The following is an 18,115-nucleotide window of genomic DNA, read 5'->3' as shown; positions in this document are numbered from 1 at the left end:
AACTAACTGGAGACTTGGTTTGATTATTTTCAGTTAATTAAGGCTAATTAAATGCAGTCAATACCTGAATAGAATATATAATTCTAAAACCACCCATAAATTGTCACTGCATAGATTCTCAATATTATTGTCATAAGACCTGCCAATAGTTAGTGCTTTCTTTTTTTTAAAAGACTTTTGAGTTGTTTTGAAAAATTAAGTGTAAGGATTAACCTTGATGCACCCTAGAAGTTCAGCTCCTTTTAAAGGTAAAATAGTTGACACGGTTATAGCTTTGTAGCTTTATAGACTAACTGAATGCTACAACAGATTGGAGATTCTGACCTATACTTATTTTGCTGTTTTGAGTTTAAAAAATGTCACTGTCTTGAACCAAAAGGTTTATTACTAGTTCATGAGGATAAGGAATGTAGGCAGGCATACTGATAGAGAATTTGATCAGGCAGGTGATGATAGACAAGCTGATGTAGGAAGGCAGACTGGAAGCAGAAATTGAGAAGACGTATGATGGCTTAATTGACTGATGAGTAACTTTGAACTGACTGGAGACAAATAAATCAACATGATGACAGGCGGAAGCAGCCCAGGACATGACCACAGTCAGGCTGATCATTACACGCTGAGCTAAGGAAGGCTGGCAGTACACACAATCACTTAAACTGATCCTCATATGGGCACAGAGGAGACAATCTGGTGAAGAATGACAGAGAGTGGCAGGTCTAAATAGCCATGATTTCCAATGTATGAGGGTATTTAAGAAAAAATCATGTGCATCTGCTTACTCTATTTAACAGAGTGGAGCAGATCAATATGTATTAACCTGCAAAGCCAGCCCAAAAAAGCAATCAAGCAGTCTTCATGACAAATTGCATTCATACATTAAGCGCTGGCATATAGTGTTGTATTAAATTAAAGCTCAAATGTTGCAACAGAACCTCAGAAAGATCACAGTTATAATATGTATTCTTATATTGTAAGGCCCAATGCTCTAATGCGATTTGACTGCTTACACTGTATGACGAAAAACCACAAGTCAGACTCAGTTCCATAGGAAGATAGCGCTGGTCTGACTTGTCTATCCAGAAGTAAAGTCAGGGAAAAAAGGATTTCCATGTCTGCACAAGTACAAGGTTGAGGGAAGTCGGCCCGTAGGCAATCATAGCTCTGCTTCATCAGCAGAATAAGCTCAAGATCAACTGACCAGGGCCCGCTGAATTTCAGCCGTGTTTAATTATTTATCTGACCATACTATTCCCGATCAGTAGGTGGTTGTGAGAGGCAAATCGTGCCTCGTTACCCCCTGTATACTAAACAATAAATGAAACCAGATGAAAGTGACACTGCAAAATTTGCCACAACTAAAAAATTCTCCCAAAACAAACCAAAAGAATCATATATTGTATTCCTACCTTAAAGTTGTTGAGAAATGCTGACAGACCTTTGATTCAGTCCCTCTCTCTTTTTTTCCTTAAGTAGAGGCAGACTTTAGTAATAGCTGCTATTCATCCTGCTTCGTTTTGGTGCTGTTTCTTAAAGGTTCCTAACAGACATTATATCTAGTGTTATTTGTTCTTATTTTATTTTAATTCTATTTTCTTTCAAAGATTTAAGTTTTGGTTTAAAACATTGCAAGAAATACTTTAATCTGTAGAAATGTGTACTCTTCTGTAGAAATAATTTCATCGAAGGTACAATAAAACATTTCCATGGATATTATTGGTGATATTATGATGTAGCTTTGAGCAGGAACATTGGCTATGGAAAACTCAACTCATTAGTTCTATTGTATTTATAAAATCACATGGGGATTAAAAATTTAAAGAACCTTTACCTAGTGTAGAATTGCTTAAGCCTACCTTCAAAATATCTGAAAAATGAATATAATCCCTCTTCAGAGGTAAATACGAAGAGCCCTAGAATGTAACTAGAGTGTAGATTTCTATTGCAAATATGTAGTACTTTGTTCACTTTAAATGATGACTCAACAATTTTTTTCTTTCTTTCATCATACTGCAGCAGTCGTTCCATTTATCAAAAAGTTTCACCACTTGAAAGTCGTTCAGCATGGAACCAATGCATCTTTTTGTACCTCACCTGAGACAGAGAAGACTATCACAGAGGTATTAGAGCAGGGCTACTGTCAGAACAAAGGATTCATCTTCAGATCCAATCAGTGCCATTGGTCTCAGTAAAGTTTTCCACCCCTATGAGGTAATTAATTAAACCAAGCTGTACATTGCAACCTACTCTGACTCACCTGATACTGGTCAGAAAATACATTCAAATAATGTAAATTATAAATTTCTTCTATTCACTTTGTTACGTTTACCTTGATAATAAGCCTGCAGTTGGTTTATTTTAATACTTTAGCTTCAAGACAGCATTAGAGAAAAAAGGAAACATTTTTTATATGAATAGCTTTATTGTCTTTACATTTCCTTACCTTAAACAAGCTACACCTGTCTTTCAATGTTGGAGAATATTAATATTTCTTATCTTCAGCAGGCAGTGTGAATGTGTGCAGTAAGATGGGGGAGGGTACATTTTCAGTATAGCTGTTGCTACTTTAACATTTGAACAGAAAGAATTGTGTTCACACCTTTAAAAGTTGGGGAAAAAAATATTCCATCTCAGAAAAACACAAGTGGTGTAGGCAATCATCCACATTCCTTCATAAAATGAGAAACATTTTTTTGCCATTTTTTAGGCCACTCAAAAAGCCCATTGCCCTTTAGCGACACATTTCCGTGTCATTGCAGATAACAGCGAAAAAGTGTCGATCAAAATCAAAACACGTTCCCTCTATTTCCTCTTAGATAAGAGCCGACCATCCAGTGGGACGTCACTGGTTTTGTGGCCAAAAAAAGTCAGTCGCTCTTGATCCTTAGGATTAATCCAAAACGAATCGACCAAAATGCGACTTGCAACGATTGGCCGAATCCTTCTAGGATTTAGCTGAATGATCTAACAAAGTGTTTTTTGCTGTTTGTCAATATTAGCCCTCCAGTTCTTGCTCTGAGAAATAACCAACTTTAATCCCATCAGTGCAGGAGGTGGGAAACAGAATGACTAACTAAAATAAATGTTATTTTTTGTATCCTTTTAACACCAATTTCCTGAATGCAAGAAGAAAGGCACTAAGGCTGACAAATAGGACAGCTTATCAAGTTTTAAAACCAACCTTTAGTAACTTTGTGAAAAGCTCAGTCAAAAAGGTCTAAATGTTGTAGGAAAATTCAGATGTTATGAGGTTTAAAAAAGCTGAGAGTATTTAGAACCAACAAGGTAAATTAATCAAACCTACCAGGTTTTCAGGTTTTAGCTGAAAACCTAACAACTAGATGTTGGAATCTAAGATACCTTCTGCTACAGTAAACATGCCTTTCTGTTGTTTTCTTCTGCTTTTGGCTTTTTTTTACCCCTAAAATTTGCCCTCTGCTTGTCCACTTTACTCATCGCTTTACACCCAATGTCTGTGAATGTTAGCCGGTGCAAGGTTTATGAAAATTATGTAAAATTCAGCCACAGAAGAGCTTTAAACATTACATCTATTTTTTAGAACTTTAAAAAGATATTTAATGTGCAGTTTTGCACCTTGGAAGAAATTGCAAGTGATTTTAGAAAGTTTCCTCAGGGGTTTGTGCATTAAAACTGTCTGAGAAGTTAGATGTGAGCTTCCTGTGCTCTGAGCTGGTGTTTGTGTTACCTCTTTCTATTAGCATTTATTACCCTGCAATACTGCCTCACCATGACTCAAGTTCTTCAGTAGCAGAACTGCATTTTAACTTTTTATTATTTTCTTTTTTTAACTGCTGCCTCCAAATATATCACCAAATCAAATTAATAAATTATTTTCATTTTCTTATGCCTCCTTTAGAAATAAAAGCATTTTCTAAGTTTCTTTTTAATACAAGGCTTAGATCTTCACAATGTATAGATTCAAACTTTTGGTGTTTATTGTCTAGTAACTATTTACAGCCTAAGCATCGCCCTTGGTTAAGTGCTATTTTTACACCCCCCCAGCATTGCGCTGAGGAATTATTCATTTTGACATTTCAATTGCAGGTAAACTGTAGCTCTGAATAAAGTGGCATTTAAACTGAAAGTGGCAGGTCAATTAGATCATCTATCAAAGCCTGTTAATGTTTTGTTGTTTGGTTTTTGCGTTCAATATTGTTTGTTGCAGTCGCTGAAGTTGTTTTCTCTTTGGCAAAACCCCATATGCAAAACAAGAGCAAAGGTCATGAGAAATCACAGGGTTTTGAAGCATACCTGATGTTAAGTGACTCTTTCCTCTCGTTGGTGATTTATTCTTTCATCAAAGCAGAATGTCAAGCCATTTGTCTCTTCTTTGTCATTTGGTTGCAAGTGGTTGATTGAAGAGGGCGAAGAATTGCTAGAAGCAGCAAACTGGTGTGAAAATCATAAACCGTCATAAATAATAGTGACAGTTATTTACAATATTCAAGCTGAATTCTTCTCATTAGTGTTGCATGTTGGTTGTCTGAGAATTTTTGAAAATGCTTCAGTGAAGGAACTTTTGCTCTGAAAGGAATGTAAGGACTGAGGAATCTATCTTATCCCCCATGGAGAGGAGATGATTTGGGGGCAGAAGTAACTGAGTCACTGGTGCCTGCAGCTGCGGCAACAAGCAGCTGCAGAGCTTCTAATTGAACAGAGGGATGACGACCTACTTCCGAAAACTGTTATGATTAAAGGGATGCGTCAGATGTATTAAGAGCATAGCAGCTTATTTGAATTGGACTACCATAAATAGCCGCTGGGCTTTGTTTTGTTTCCATGCAACCCCCATCTCTTAGGGAATATATATACATTTTTTTTCCGGAGATAAAGTATCTCAGAAAAGCATCCATGCCCCCAGGTGTTTTTTGAAATACTAAAGCCTTGAATTATAAAAAATATTATTAAAGGTTTTGTATCATCTGATCGACCTGTCTAATATTAAAATGCAGCCTTGGTGTATATCTTTTTAACCAAATATTGTCTTTACCTATAACTTTTTCGTTGCAAACTTTTTTTTCATGCAGCTTGGAAATAATTTCTCCATGTCTTTTGGTTTCCGCTTCAGTAAACTTCGTTTTTTTTAAATTAAATATTCCCAGTTCTATTTGAGTTTCCTTTAAGGCATTCAAGCATTTTAATTAGGGTAAAAGATAACAGAAACAATTGTGAAGAGACAAACAGGCTGATTCCTTCTGCTCAGACGACTCTGATTTATGTATCAGAAGTTGCGAATTTTTACAGTAAACATACAGAAATGATCAGTGTTCACTGGAGGGTATATTGTTAATAACTGCATATATGCTAAAGTGTAAAAGTTATACACTCATAACATTACTAGCAGGCCAAGACCGTCATCAAATTCCAATTTCACTGTGGTTTGGTATCCCGGAGCATTTTGTAAATCTCCTGTGTTAATAATAATGTAAATAATAATTATTTGACCAGAGATTTTTTTTATTTAGGATTTTTCTTAAATGAGCGATAAACCACTAAGAGTCTTACAAATTACATTTTAAATTCTGAGTTGGTACATTTTTACCACAAGAGGTGAAACTTGTATTTTAAATGAGTCCAAACTGTATTTTTTGCTCAAAATGTGTTCATGTCCTACTGTTGTTTTGTGGGTCATAAAATGGAAAAAAAATCATAGCATCTGAATGTTTTCCGTGTTTCCACATTGTGACTTGTATCCTTTACCCCTTGCCTCTGTAACCCCTCAGCTGGGATTTTTGATCAGATGTTTTTACAAAAGCTCTGACATCTTAATAGTGCCACTCGTTTTGTACAGTTGCAAACCATTTGGTCATTCACTGAGATATGTATCCATCAGTGTCTAAATGGTTAATAAATGGTTTGCAGTTATTATCTTATTCCGTTACTTTAAAAGTCTTGAAAACAGCTAGAATTTCCCTACTTTTATGTTTCACAGTTTCTGCAGATATTCATTAAATGCTTGTTACCTTCAGTCCTTTTCTGTTATATATGCACTATTCTTTAAATATTTATTACAGTAAAATATTTAGATAGTATGTAGGGCTTGAATTTTATACCAAAAACAAGTGTTTGGGAAAAAGAAAACATAATGTAATGAAGAGGTCTTTAATACTGGGACTATTTATATAAATAACTTTATATGGACCTTTGCACTTTATTAAATAGAAGCAGGTTGGTTAGCACTATGACTTTTTATTTAGCACTGCAATTTAAGCATAGATTTGTACATAAAGAATAATTTGCAAACGTTGACTTTAAATTTTTTATTAAATATTTATTGAGTATTTTAATAGTTGGTGTGTTGCCTTTTGTTCAAGGATCTGCAGAGCTGCTGTCCATTAATAATTGGGGTAGTTGTCCGTGTAAGAGAGAATTGTTGTTTAGGGCAAGCAAGGGTTACTGTTTAGAAACTTTACCTAATGCTAGTGTGTAATCTGTTGGAAGTGAGTGCAGAGAAGAAGTGTTGTGGTGCAAGGAAAGTGACTTATCTATATTTTCCATGGTCTCTCCCAGATCATATAAATGGGGTCTGGACCCCAGGGGAAGCATTTGTCCAAACACCCTGGAGAGGACATGGTTCAGTCCTTCATCAGCTGTCCCTATTTAAGCCAGAGATTGCGTTTGATACGAGGCTTGATAATGTGAAACTGAATAAACCTGCTGATAGTTTTACTTCACTTTGTCTGATAGTATAATTTTCTCACTGGAAATCCATCCGAAAGGTCGCCTGGTATTGATCACCATTTGGTTTAGCTCTGTTTTTTCTCTACTTCCTCTTCACAACGAAATTAATGAGTACGTAAAATCTATTAAGATTATATGACTTTATGCTGTTATTTGGACCATTTTTAATTATATATGATTAGATCAAAGTGCCTTTCCTCAATGGAAACTGCTAGTGGGATAAGGTTGTTTTGCACTACAAGGTACACCCACTACCTGTGGTTTTAAATTGCTCTTTTCTTATTTTTTTTTTTATTTACCCTTTATTTAACCAGGTAATAACCATTGAGATTAAAAATCTCTTTTGCAAGGGAGACCTGGCCAAGATAGGCATCAAAATTACATCACATCATTACATACGTACAAAGACACACACAAAAAAGCCAAATATGTACTTACAATAAAATTTCAATTAAAACATTGACATGTGAAGGAGTCCAACTCAAAATATCTCATTCTCAGCTTAAAAGTATTCAAAGGAACCAATTTACTAAGTTTCAAGTTATTTTGCAGCAAATTCCATGTAAAGGGAGCAGAGTAAGCAAAGGCCTTTTTACCCAGCTCAGTACTGACACGTGGGACAGAAAACAAGACAACAGCCTGAGAACGGAGAGAGTAATGACCAGTACTTTTTTTCATAAGAAGTGAACATAAATAAGATGGAAATGCACCAAGAATAGCCTTATATATAAATATATACCAATGACAAAGCCTCCGTGTAGCCAAGGCAGATCTTAAAAGTGTTCCAAAATATTATTCAACAACAACAGACTCAAAATGTTTCTCTAACCTTTGTGGCTTTCAAGTCTGATCTTTTCTAATTACTAGCCTGTAAATGAACTTACATAACAATAGATTTTTCAATACTCCATATAATACAACCGGATTTCCACACATAGGTGTTTTGCACTACCACGTGCTTAGCTTCATTTATTGGTATAAACTGTCAGAAGAATAAACAGTTTATTACAGCTGCTTTCATTATGTTTATACACTTATCAGCTATACCTGAGCAATTACTAATACTTAAAGGTCACTATGGGTCAGACACCTCATTATTTGGACTTTATTGGGTGTTCTAGTTGAAAGTGATTACACTGTCGCTACAGAAGGTTGCTGTGTTTTTCATTTATGATTGTCTGCACATGCTGATGAATAGCTCCTCAACCTTTCAAACTCCTTTTCTAATCCACATCTTTTATTGAAATGTTAAAACAGAAAAAGCATTTTCTATAATATGTTGGTTGTATCATGTTCTGCTCCTTTTCAGATAGTGAATCAGTCACTACTTAAGAAAACCTCCTGTTGTGTCTCATTTATAAAAACAGTTATTTCTTTTTTTTATGAAAGACACCAATAAACAGCAACTAATTCTGGATCAAAAACATAGTTTGATTGATTGATTGATTGATTGATTGATTGATTGATTGATTGATTGATTGATTGATTGATTGATTGATTGATTGATTGATTGATTGATTGATTGATAACACACATTGGATAAATTTACTTGTTACATCGGCTCAATAGTCAAAAAGAAGGTGCAAAAAGGAGGAAAAGGTGTATTGGGTATATAAAGTATATACAGGGTTTCACACAGACACCTGGGAGCTTGAGGGTTCTAATCAGTATATTTGCTACTCCCACAAATGCACTTTGCTGGACCTAAATGTCTGATGTATTTCCAGGTGGTATACACATATATATATATATATATATATATATATATATATATATATATATATATATATATATATATATATATATATATACACACACATATACACATAAGAAGTGAGGTCTCTTATTTGACAGGATTATTACACAGGGTATTAAATGGGTATTTATATAAATAGCTATTTATGTATAGTAATTGCACTGGGTATTAAATATGAACAGGTTCTTGCACAGGGTATTAAATAGTGATTGCACATTAGTTATTGCTCAAGTTATTGCAGTTATTGTGTAGCATTGTCGAGTCTGCTTGCAGCAGGGATGAATGACCTGCGGTAGCACTCCTTTTTACAAATAGGGTGTAAGAGTTTCACTAAATGAGCTGCTTAACTCCTCTACAGTCTGGTGCAGGGGCTGGAATGTGTAGTCCATGATGGATGTAATCTTGGAAAATAGGTTTGCTTAAAAACAAAATATGTTCTCAATTGTCTTTTAATCTAATTGCATCATAAACTGTACGTGCTTTGATATCTCAATTTTCTGATTATGTTCACTTATCTAGATGGATCTCCGAAGATTGGGAGCATTGTACCAAAACCTGCGGCTCCCTGGGTTTTCAGATCCGGACAGTTCGCTGCGTACAGTCCCTCCACGATGGCACCAACCGCTCCATCCACAGCAAATACTGCACTGGGGAGAAGCCAGAGAACCGAAGACCTTGTAATCGAGTCCCGTGTCCTGCCCAGTGGAGGACTGGAAGCTGGTCGCAGGTACTCCATAAGCTCTTTGACCAGAGAATGTTACTGCTTAAAGAAAGCCCAGCCCTTGGTCTCAGCTAACATCAGTGGTAAAATATAAATGATTTATGATGTAGTTCAACATTGGTCGTAGCATCAATTATACAGCAGGGCTATTGAACTCAACATGATCAGCTACTAAAGTGAATTATAAAGCTTGTGTAATATTTAATTTGATGTTTTCAGATCTCCTTTTCAAAATAACTTGTTTCCATTCCACAAAGTGAGTCCTGAAAAAGATTGAAAAAGATTTAAAGATTTAAAAACTCAATAATCTAATAATTTTGGCATCCCTGGTGAAGATTCACAGAAAGCCTTAGAAAAGAAGTATGTATTTGAAAAAAAAGAAATGAGTCCAAGTCTAGTCTAGTCAAGTATTATTTCTATTATTTTAACCATCACAGATAAAAATCATAAAGTTCTTCTGGAGGGTAGAGCAGTAAGTTTAAAGAACTTCAAAAACTGATAGGCTAATACAGTTTATAAAAAAAGCAAAATATTCACTAACTCTCCATAATTACGTAGTAGACAACTTATCTATTATGAGGAACTTCTAAGTTTAATTTTGAGTGCAGAAAAAAATTTCAAAAAATTGACAATGATGCAATGGTGAAGAAAGTCTCAGAGCACCACATTAGATAGAGTTTGTCTTTCGTCTTATTAAACTTATTACTGTATAGTAAGGGGCTGGAGAACTGACATGTGTCATCTTCATCTAAATCTTAACTCTTTCCTTGAAAGCCATTCTGTGCTAAACTGCCTCAATAATAATTGGTGTTATTCCTCCGTTTTTTCGGTTTGGACATGCATTTGAAAGATACCAAATACTGAAAAAGGCTTGAAATAAATGCAGACGGCGTACAGAAGGGTTTCTCTTGGAGTCTGCGGATTTTTAGTTTGGTATTAAAATAATGCTGTGTAACTTTTAGCCCTTGGGAACTTCCAGGTTTAGTCCCTCTGAACGCTGTTGTTGATACTGCTGGTCTGTAAAATTTAGCAGATAGTCATGGAGTTACTTGTAAAGACAAAGCCTCATTCCCCCCTATAGATTTAAAACCTCCATCAGAGCACTGAAAATCAAAGCTAATCTATTTGTTTTGTTGCCAAACAACAACTTTAAGGATCGATAGATGTTTAATGGAAGCTCGGTTTGCCGTAAAGCTGTGCTCTGCGTCCTTAGACCTTTTCAGTAATAGATCCAACCATCTCAAGTTACATAAGTGAGTTTTTGAAAAGGGCAGCCCACATGGAGCATACATACACACGTATGGAATACTGACCTGAAAAATAATTTAATAGATCTAAAACTGGGCTAATGCTTGGGCTTAAGAATGCTTTCTGAGAAAAATTTAGGTGCTACAGTTAGCGAAGGGCTGGCTGATATTCCTATCTTAGTTTCTTGTGGTATATTCTGACACTATCTTCTAACAGTTGCGTTTACTTGATACAAGAAAGAACATAAACAAAACTACAGAAGTAATCAATGTAAAGACCTTACCTGGATATATAATTTAGACTGGATTAAAAAATGTCACAACAAGGAAATTTGGCAAAGTTAAATTGTCCAATAACATCCATATTTCTGAACAAAAAATTAATAATCTCAGGGTTATTTGCATTTGAGAATGTGTTTATTAAACAGACTATTCATTTATTCTTCGTTTAAGTGCACTACACTGTAGACAATATCATGTTTTTACCTTTGTGTGTACTGTAATACAACCATAATATGGAAGAGCAAAGGTAGAGGAAAACAAACTGGAGAGAGTAGCAGCACCCATATTCACACAGCTCTGAGAGGAGGATATAGGGTGGGGAAAGGAAAATTGATCAAGGTGAAGAGGTGGACTTTGAAGTACAGTAATTGCGAGCAGATAGATGTAATTTTCCTCTGTACTTCTATTGCTCTGCATTTCATTACTTTCTAATTTTATGCTATTGATCATTCAATATTTTTCATATTCATTTATCCTCTTGAAAACTGAATCACAAAAGGCACACTGTTAACAATTTAACCACTAAAACAATTTATTTCACCATATGGGGGTATCTATATTATTCATTGCTGTATGAAGTTTGAGTGCTAATTTGCTTCACCATCAATAACAGTGAATTTTAGATTCCAAGTTTTATTTGTTTTATAACAAAACTTAAAAGTAAAGATGACGATCTTTTTTCCGGCTGGATCATCTTAATAAGTGGTCCTCCTAATTTCCACTCATTCTGGTGATATGTTTATGTAAGGCCATCCTACGTACTCGTCCAGTTAGCTATCTTTTTCTGAGCATGCGCACTTTCAGGTGTATATCTGTGGTGAGCTATGGTTTCAGACAGTCATTGAAGCTCACCTTTCTCACCACGGTTCTTTTTGAAAATGGCCGAGGGTCGTTAGAGAAAAAGTGTCTACAAAGTGTATAAGAAGAAAAGAGAGGCCTCAGAAGAGGCAGATATATCCCAGAATGCTTTGTGACAACAGAGGTGAGAGCTCACCTCTTATTTTTATTTATTTATTTATTCATATCTCACCATGGAGGGTATCTGGTCAGCTACAAAAACTACACTTTCCTCCAGTAGCTTAGTGTTCTAACTGGTTGCTGTCGGGATTGAAAATGTTTCCATCACTAAGTGGAGCCTTCATCTGTTACACAGATATGGTATATGTATTGTTTAGCAAGGTTTGGACTGATTTTTTCCTGGTGAGTATCCCTAATATAGCGGACAATGGTCTCATATTCCTCATGCACCCCCTGATGCCACACAGAATTTCTGGTGGATTATATATTATGGTAATCATGACACTTACATCTCTATGGCTCACAGTTGGTCTATCTGGACCTTGAAAGCATATTATTTGGTTTTATAGAGACAAAATATCATGTCATGTAAGGATAGTACTGGAAATATATGGAAATTGTTGGTGGGGTAGGCAGTCAGTCAGATTGAATTAGGTTATCAATGGGATAACGAGGTTCAGCTCTGTGGTCCTTCTTGTTTACATTGTGATGTAAAACTTGAGAGGATCAGATCTCAGGATCAGCTTATGGTTGACAGCATGCAGATAACGTCCAAGAGGCAAGGCTGAGGTGGGTTGGACATGTTATGTGAACAATTGGTGGATACTATGGATAAACGATGTTGGAGATAGAGCTGCTAGGCAGAAGGAAAAGAGGACGACTGCGCGGGAGATTAATGTACTTTTTGGAAGAGGACATGCAGATGGTTGGTGTAACAGTTGAAGAGGTGATCTATTAAGGCAGTGCCTGAGCAAAGCAACCAAAAGGAGAGCAAGGGCAAGACATGTTTGGAAGCTTTGATTGCGCATTCTAATTTGTTCCACTGGATTGTGCTTCACAGTAGACTTACTGAGAAGTAATCAAACAAAATTAATTTTGCAATGTTGTCTTCTTTTTTTTCTCGTGATTTAATTGCAAAAGATTGCAGCATAAAGGCAGAACATTACGGAAATAAATATGTTTTTCCTAAATGGATATGAAAGAGACCCTACTTACTTGGTGTTTTGTTTTTTTCTTACCCTTGATGTTTTCAATGGCAGCATTTAGATTACTGCACCCTGCGTTTGATCCAGGAGGACACAGATTTCAGACATTAGCTCATATTTCCATCAACGCCAGCTGTTGATATGAGTGTAACAGGCAGCCAGCAACAAACTGAAATGAACATCCAGCAATTTAACGACACGCTGCTTTTACTAAATTCAGCTGCTAATATGATCAGTGTGTGGGTGACATGATTTACACATATAAATTGTGTCATATTTATGTATTGAAATTAGTGATAAAATAATTTTATGACTGATGCTCAGAAACAGCTTATAACATAAATCTACCTTATTGTAACCGCAGGACTAAATCTTTTAAGTTCTTTATCATTTATTAGATGCCTCAAAATAAACAAAACTTTACATACTATTAAATATAGCATTACATTCATTTTTGAATGTTCTAAGTAATTACGTAGTAATTGCCATTGTTTCTAAAAGAAGCCCCCATCTTCACAGCAGTTTCCTAACTAAGTTCATAAAATCAATATAGTCAATGGGAACTTGCATCATAAAGTAAATCTGTTGAAGGGAAAATCAAAAGTCCACAGCTTCCTGTTACGCAGCAGATAAAATGTGATTCAATTCCCTACAGATTTCACGGTGCAGTCTCACATAAATCCGGTTTAACAAAGGAGGATGGAGTTAAAAAAACAATGTTGTGGGGCATTTAGCTTTCAGGTGGATATCGAACTTGAAGTCAGCTTGTTATCCTGGCCAATTACCAAGACATTGGCTGCCACTTGTATGACCTTCCTCCACTAATCTCTGCTCTGTTGTTGATGGGATTCACCGTTTCTCTTCCTTTCCAAGTGCTCTGTGACATGCGGTGAGGGTATGGAAAGGCGTCTGGTAACCTGCCGGATCGGAGATCAATGCTATGGGGATAAACCCGAGGCAGTGAGGCCATGCAAAGCTGGACCATGCAATGGTAAGTATGCGTGTTTAGTAGGTTATTTTTAAAAATGTAACGGAAATAGATAACTCTTTCAATTTTTATCGAAAGAAAAGTTATTAAAGTCACTAATATCTTTGGAATATATTTGGATCAGTCACAGCAACTGCATCTATAAAGGCTAAGAGGGCAGGGGCAAATAAATTAAAGGCAGGATGAATGGTGCGTTACCTTAAAGTTCCAACATCATAAATTAAGATGGTGTGTCAAAGAGAGGAAGGTATTATCAATTGGTTCATTTCGAAGAGCTGTTTAAAATAGTGCTTCATGTTTGTATTTAGTTGTTTTTAAGAAGCTGACATGGGGTAACTATTTTTTAACTGAAAAAAATTCAATGGGATGATGCAAATCATCCATCTGTTGTTGACCTCAAGATTCTGTGCTGACCAGTCATTTTTCAGTGTGCTTTGGATCTTTGCATTGTGCAAAGGTCTTTTAATAATAGATCAGAATCCTATTTGATGGCACTACTGTCTCATTCTACAGAAAAGTAATTGTTTAACTTTTGGCAACTTTAACTTTTCTTTTATAAAGCTAGGTTTTTAATGTGTAAACAGTTACGCACCTGAAATCATCTTGAAATGTTTAATACAAAACCCATGGATCTAGGACTTGAGTGGTCAGTCGAAATTGTTTGGTTGGAAAATGCAGAGCAAGTGTTGGTCAAACATGCTTTTCAGGTTAATGTACAGGTGTGTGTACCTTTCACGTGTTTGTGTTAGTATGTTTGTGCATCATATGCCTGTGGGTTCAAGCTGTCATACCTTTTACTCTGATATTGTATCTAAAAGTTTACGTTCTACTTTAGTGGTTGTGATATTTAAAATCCCCATGCTTTTAAGTCTTACTTAACCCCTGAAGCCCACCCAGGGACAGGGTTGCAAATTAGAGATTGCTGAAAAACCTGTACATTACAGATGCAACCGTTACATTTTAAGAGGCAATGCTGGTATTAAAGGAACAAGTAAAATAGGTAAATGCTCCTGATAAAAATTCAAAAACCGTAATACCCTTTACACAGATCTTTTCATTACGTGAAAAAACAGACACAAAACCCTGACTTATGCACGGGATTTCCAGAGAGCAATGAACTAATCATCACTCTAGAGCAATGTTTTTCAATCCTGGTCCTCGAGGCACCCTGCCCTGCATGTTTTAGATGTTTCCCAGCTTTCACACACCTGTTATCAATTGATAGCAGATTATCAGGCTTTGCTGAACTGCAATCATCTGAATCAGGTTTGCTGAACCTCAGAAACATCAACATGCAGGGTAGGGTGCCTTGAGGACCAGGATTGAAAAACACTGCTCTAGAGAACATATCTCTACCTTTCCTGTGTCAAGTTGTGGCATGCTTCACACCTCTGCAGTTGATTTTTTGCATTGGATTAGTGATGTAAGGCTTAAATTCAACTTGATTAAGTTGTCTGTGCAAAGATTTTAAGAAAACCAAAATGCTTCATAGAGTTTAGAGGTCTGTGGTGGTTGAATCTCCAGAGAGTTACCAACTCATCACCACTAAGCATCTCAGCATCTGCTGAGCCCTCTATAGTTTTTCACACTCTATTACTTAGTGGTTGAATTATTGTCATTGTGAATCAAATCTCCTTTATTATGACAACACTAACATTTTACTGTGAAGTATTTTGTTATGAGAAAATGTCTTCATTTTGATTTTATAAAATGTATAATCCACTGACATTACCACACTTGAATTCACTGGGCTCTTCAGACCAACGAATGATTTCCATAAATATTGACATGCCCAGGTGATGGTATTTGTGTGCATGGATATAATTTTGTACCACAGATTACTCTTTATCGCCATTGTCACAATTACAACCACATTGAATATTCTATAATCTTATTATAAAATCATCTTAATTTTGTATTTCTATTTTTTAGTCTGTACTATGTTAATTAAAATAAGAAATAAGAGATTTGATATATTAATTCATAATAGTCTTCTGTAATGCATTACCACATTAGTGGTACATGAAGGATTTATAGCCAAAAGACCTTCTCACATTTTACTTCTGTAGGTCTGAAAAGCTCTGTTATCATGATAGCTGTTTTCCGTCAGCTTTAAATGCTTCCTAAGAGGTTTCAAACATCATTTATATTTTAAAGTTACAAAAGAGTAATGAGTGGCGCATGGACCTGAGCCAATACAGGACTTTCCTGGAATTAATTTGTATTGATTTAATAGGAATCATGTTACAGTCCTTTTCCCAGTAGAGGTCTGTTTTTTTTTTCTGAATGTGCAGCTAATTATATACGACCAAAACCCACTGAACAAAAGCAGCACCTTTATGCTTTACTGTAAAGTGCTTTTCCTGCTACAGTCCTATTACTGAATAATCGTTGTATTCCCTCTGTTTGACTTTCAGATGAGCCATGTAGTGGAGACAAATCAATCTTCTGCCAAATGGAGGTTTTAGCAAGATACTGTTCTATCCCAGGCTACAACAAACTGTGCTGCGAGTCATGCAGTAAACGCACTGGAAGTTTGTCTCCGTTCTCTGAGGCAACTGGGACAGAGGGACATGTCCGCTTCGGATCAGCATCTCAGTTACTGGAGACATTGATGGCCAACGCTACTCGTAGTGGCAAGCAAAGCTCAGGAAAAGGAGCTGCAAAACACATCACAACCCCAGCTCCACAAACTAAAGTCAAACCAAATATCTCAACTGCACCACGGCGAGTTCCACGAGATTTAAATATTACTCCATCTTTTCTGAAAAACCAAGAGAGTCAAAGATCTGTCCGCCTGATCGGGAGTAGATGGCCTACATCATATTCTAAAGTTGAGAGATGAAAATAAAGCGGGTTTCCTTTAGGACTCCTCATACCCATCCTCATTCCGAGTATTCACACACCAAATATACCACAGATTGAGAAACAGATAGTAGGAAAGTGAAAAAAGTGCTGGTTCACTTTGATTTTATTGATACCAACTCCCCTTTTTATCCCTGAAATAGACTTTAAATAGTGCGCTCACATGTCGTAGGTAGCTTCCATAGTCTCTGAACTAAGAAAAGTGGAAATAAAGGTTGATATGACCCTAAGGGAATATTGTTTTAATTAAATTACAAAGCTAAATAGTTTATGCAAAATAGCCAAAAGATGTTCCCCTTTGTAAGTCTGACTCCAACTTAATATTTTTTTCATAACGATTGCTGCTGTATTTATAAAAATCAGTCTTGAATTTTTGAATGAGGTACTGAGGTTTTCTTTGTGGTCCCTTTAAGCAATAAAATGCCTGACATGTTTATGGAAGGCCCTTAATTTCTGATTGGTTTATTTTATGTCTGTACCATAAGGAGTAAGACCTTTTGCCTGAGAAATCAAGTTCATGCAATAAAAGCTTTATTCTTGTTGACAACATCATTTGTTGGACGAGAACTGTAAGAAAAACTTGTGGTGAACTTGAATCAGCACTTTGCCATCCTTCAGTGTGTCTGGCTCCCCTCAAAACATTTTAGTGCTCAAACAATTAAAACAACCATTGATAAAAATCAAGCATTGATTCTTAAGTTTTGAATTTTCTTTTTTTTTTTTGTCCTAAATAAGAGCACCAACAAAAGCATTTGGTTTTCATTCTTTGCTGGGTGGTTTTGTCTGGTGGATGTTTGTGCCATGCTGTTGCTGCGGCAACAAATCATAGTCTGGTATCTTTTGTTTAAGCAAACTGTTTTGAGATGGCAAAGTGTTTGCTTAAAGGTTTACAGTAGCTCCTCCATTGGATGCTTAATAGATGGAGAACAACTGCAGCAGTCTTAGCTAATTATATCTGCTCAAGGTGCATCTGTAAGGCTGGAAAATAGATCATATTTGAAGTGTTAATTTTGCTGCAGTTTTTTTCTTTTTTCTCAACTTGATGTCTTCCTTACTAAGGTTATTTTTTAAAGTAGGGCTTTTTCATGAGCTGCCATTCTTCTTACCAAAGAGAGAAAAAAAAAAATTTATAAATTTATCTGGCCTGTTTTTTCTTAACATGGCTTAGAATTTCTTAAAATAATTTTTATTTTAATTAAATCACCTGAATGTTGTAAAGTTAACAAAATTATTTAGTTTTATTATATTTACATTTGTTTGTTCTCTCCAATCTATGAGAAATGGTGCCCTGTTATTTCCCAGTTAATATTCAAAAATGCTCTGTAAATACCTCAGATGAAAAAGTTGGTATTACAATGTGATATCAAGAACACCTTAAAACATTTATTTTTGCTGTCCTTTCAGGATGCTTGATAATGGTGCAGTTAACATCAGTCAGAATGCTGAAATATATTTTTTTTACTTATTAATCTTTTTCTGTTTGTTTTGGCAAAATATTTGCCTTTCTTCTTTACCCTAACCATAGTTTTTTTTTTTTTTTTTTAGCAGATT

General features: G+C 35.7%; 1 protein-coding gene across 5 annotated transcripts in view; it reads left to right on the top strand.

The window, feature by feature from the left end:
- adamts3 (ADAM metallopeptidase with thrombospondin type 1 motif, 3) overlaps nt 1-17,236 on the top strand; it is a 284,275-nt gene extending 267,039 nt beyond the window's left edge. For all 5 annotated transcript variants that reach the window (XM_038298273.1, XM_038298274.1, XM_038298272.1 and 2 more), the window contains 3 exons: nt 8,978-9,185; nt 13,585-13,702; nt 16,117-17,236. In XM_038298273.1, coding sequence (XP_038154201.1) covers nt 8,978-9,185; nt 13,585-13,702; nt 16,117-16,544 — 754 coding nt within the window. In that variant the 3' untranslated portion in view covers nt 16,545-17,236. The remainder of the gene's footprint in view (nt 1-8,977; nt 9,186-13,584; nt 13,703-16,116) is intronic.
- Nucleotides 17,237-18,115: the final 879 nt, after the last annotated feature.

This window comes from Cyprinodon tularosa, unplaced genomic scaffold (assembly GCF_016077235.1).
Source record: "Cyprinodon tularosa strain WSP-4 unplaced genomic scaffold, ASM1607723v1 ctg404, whole genome shotgun sequence".
Taxonomy (NCBI): domain Eukaryota; kingdom Metazoa; phylum Chordata; class Actinopteri; order Cyprinodontiformes; family Cyprinodontidae; genus Cyprinodon; species Cyprinodon tularosa.
The sequence above is the reverse complement of the archived record's forward strand: the minus strand, read 5'-3'. Positions and strand labels throughout refer to the sequence as shown.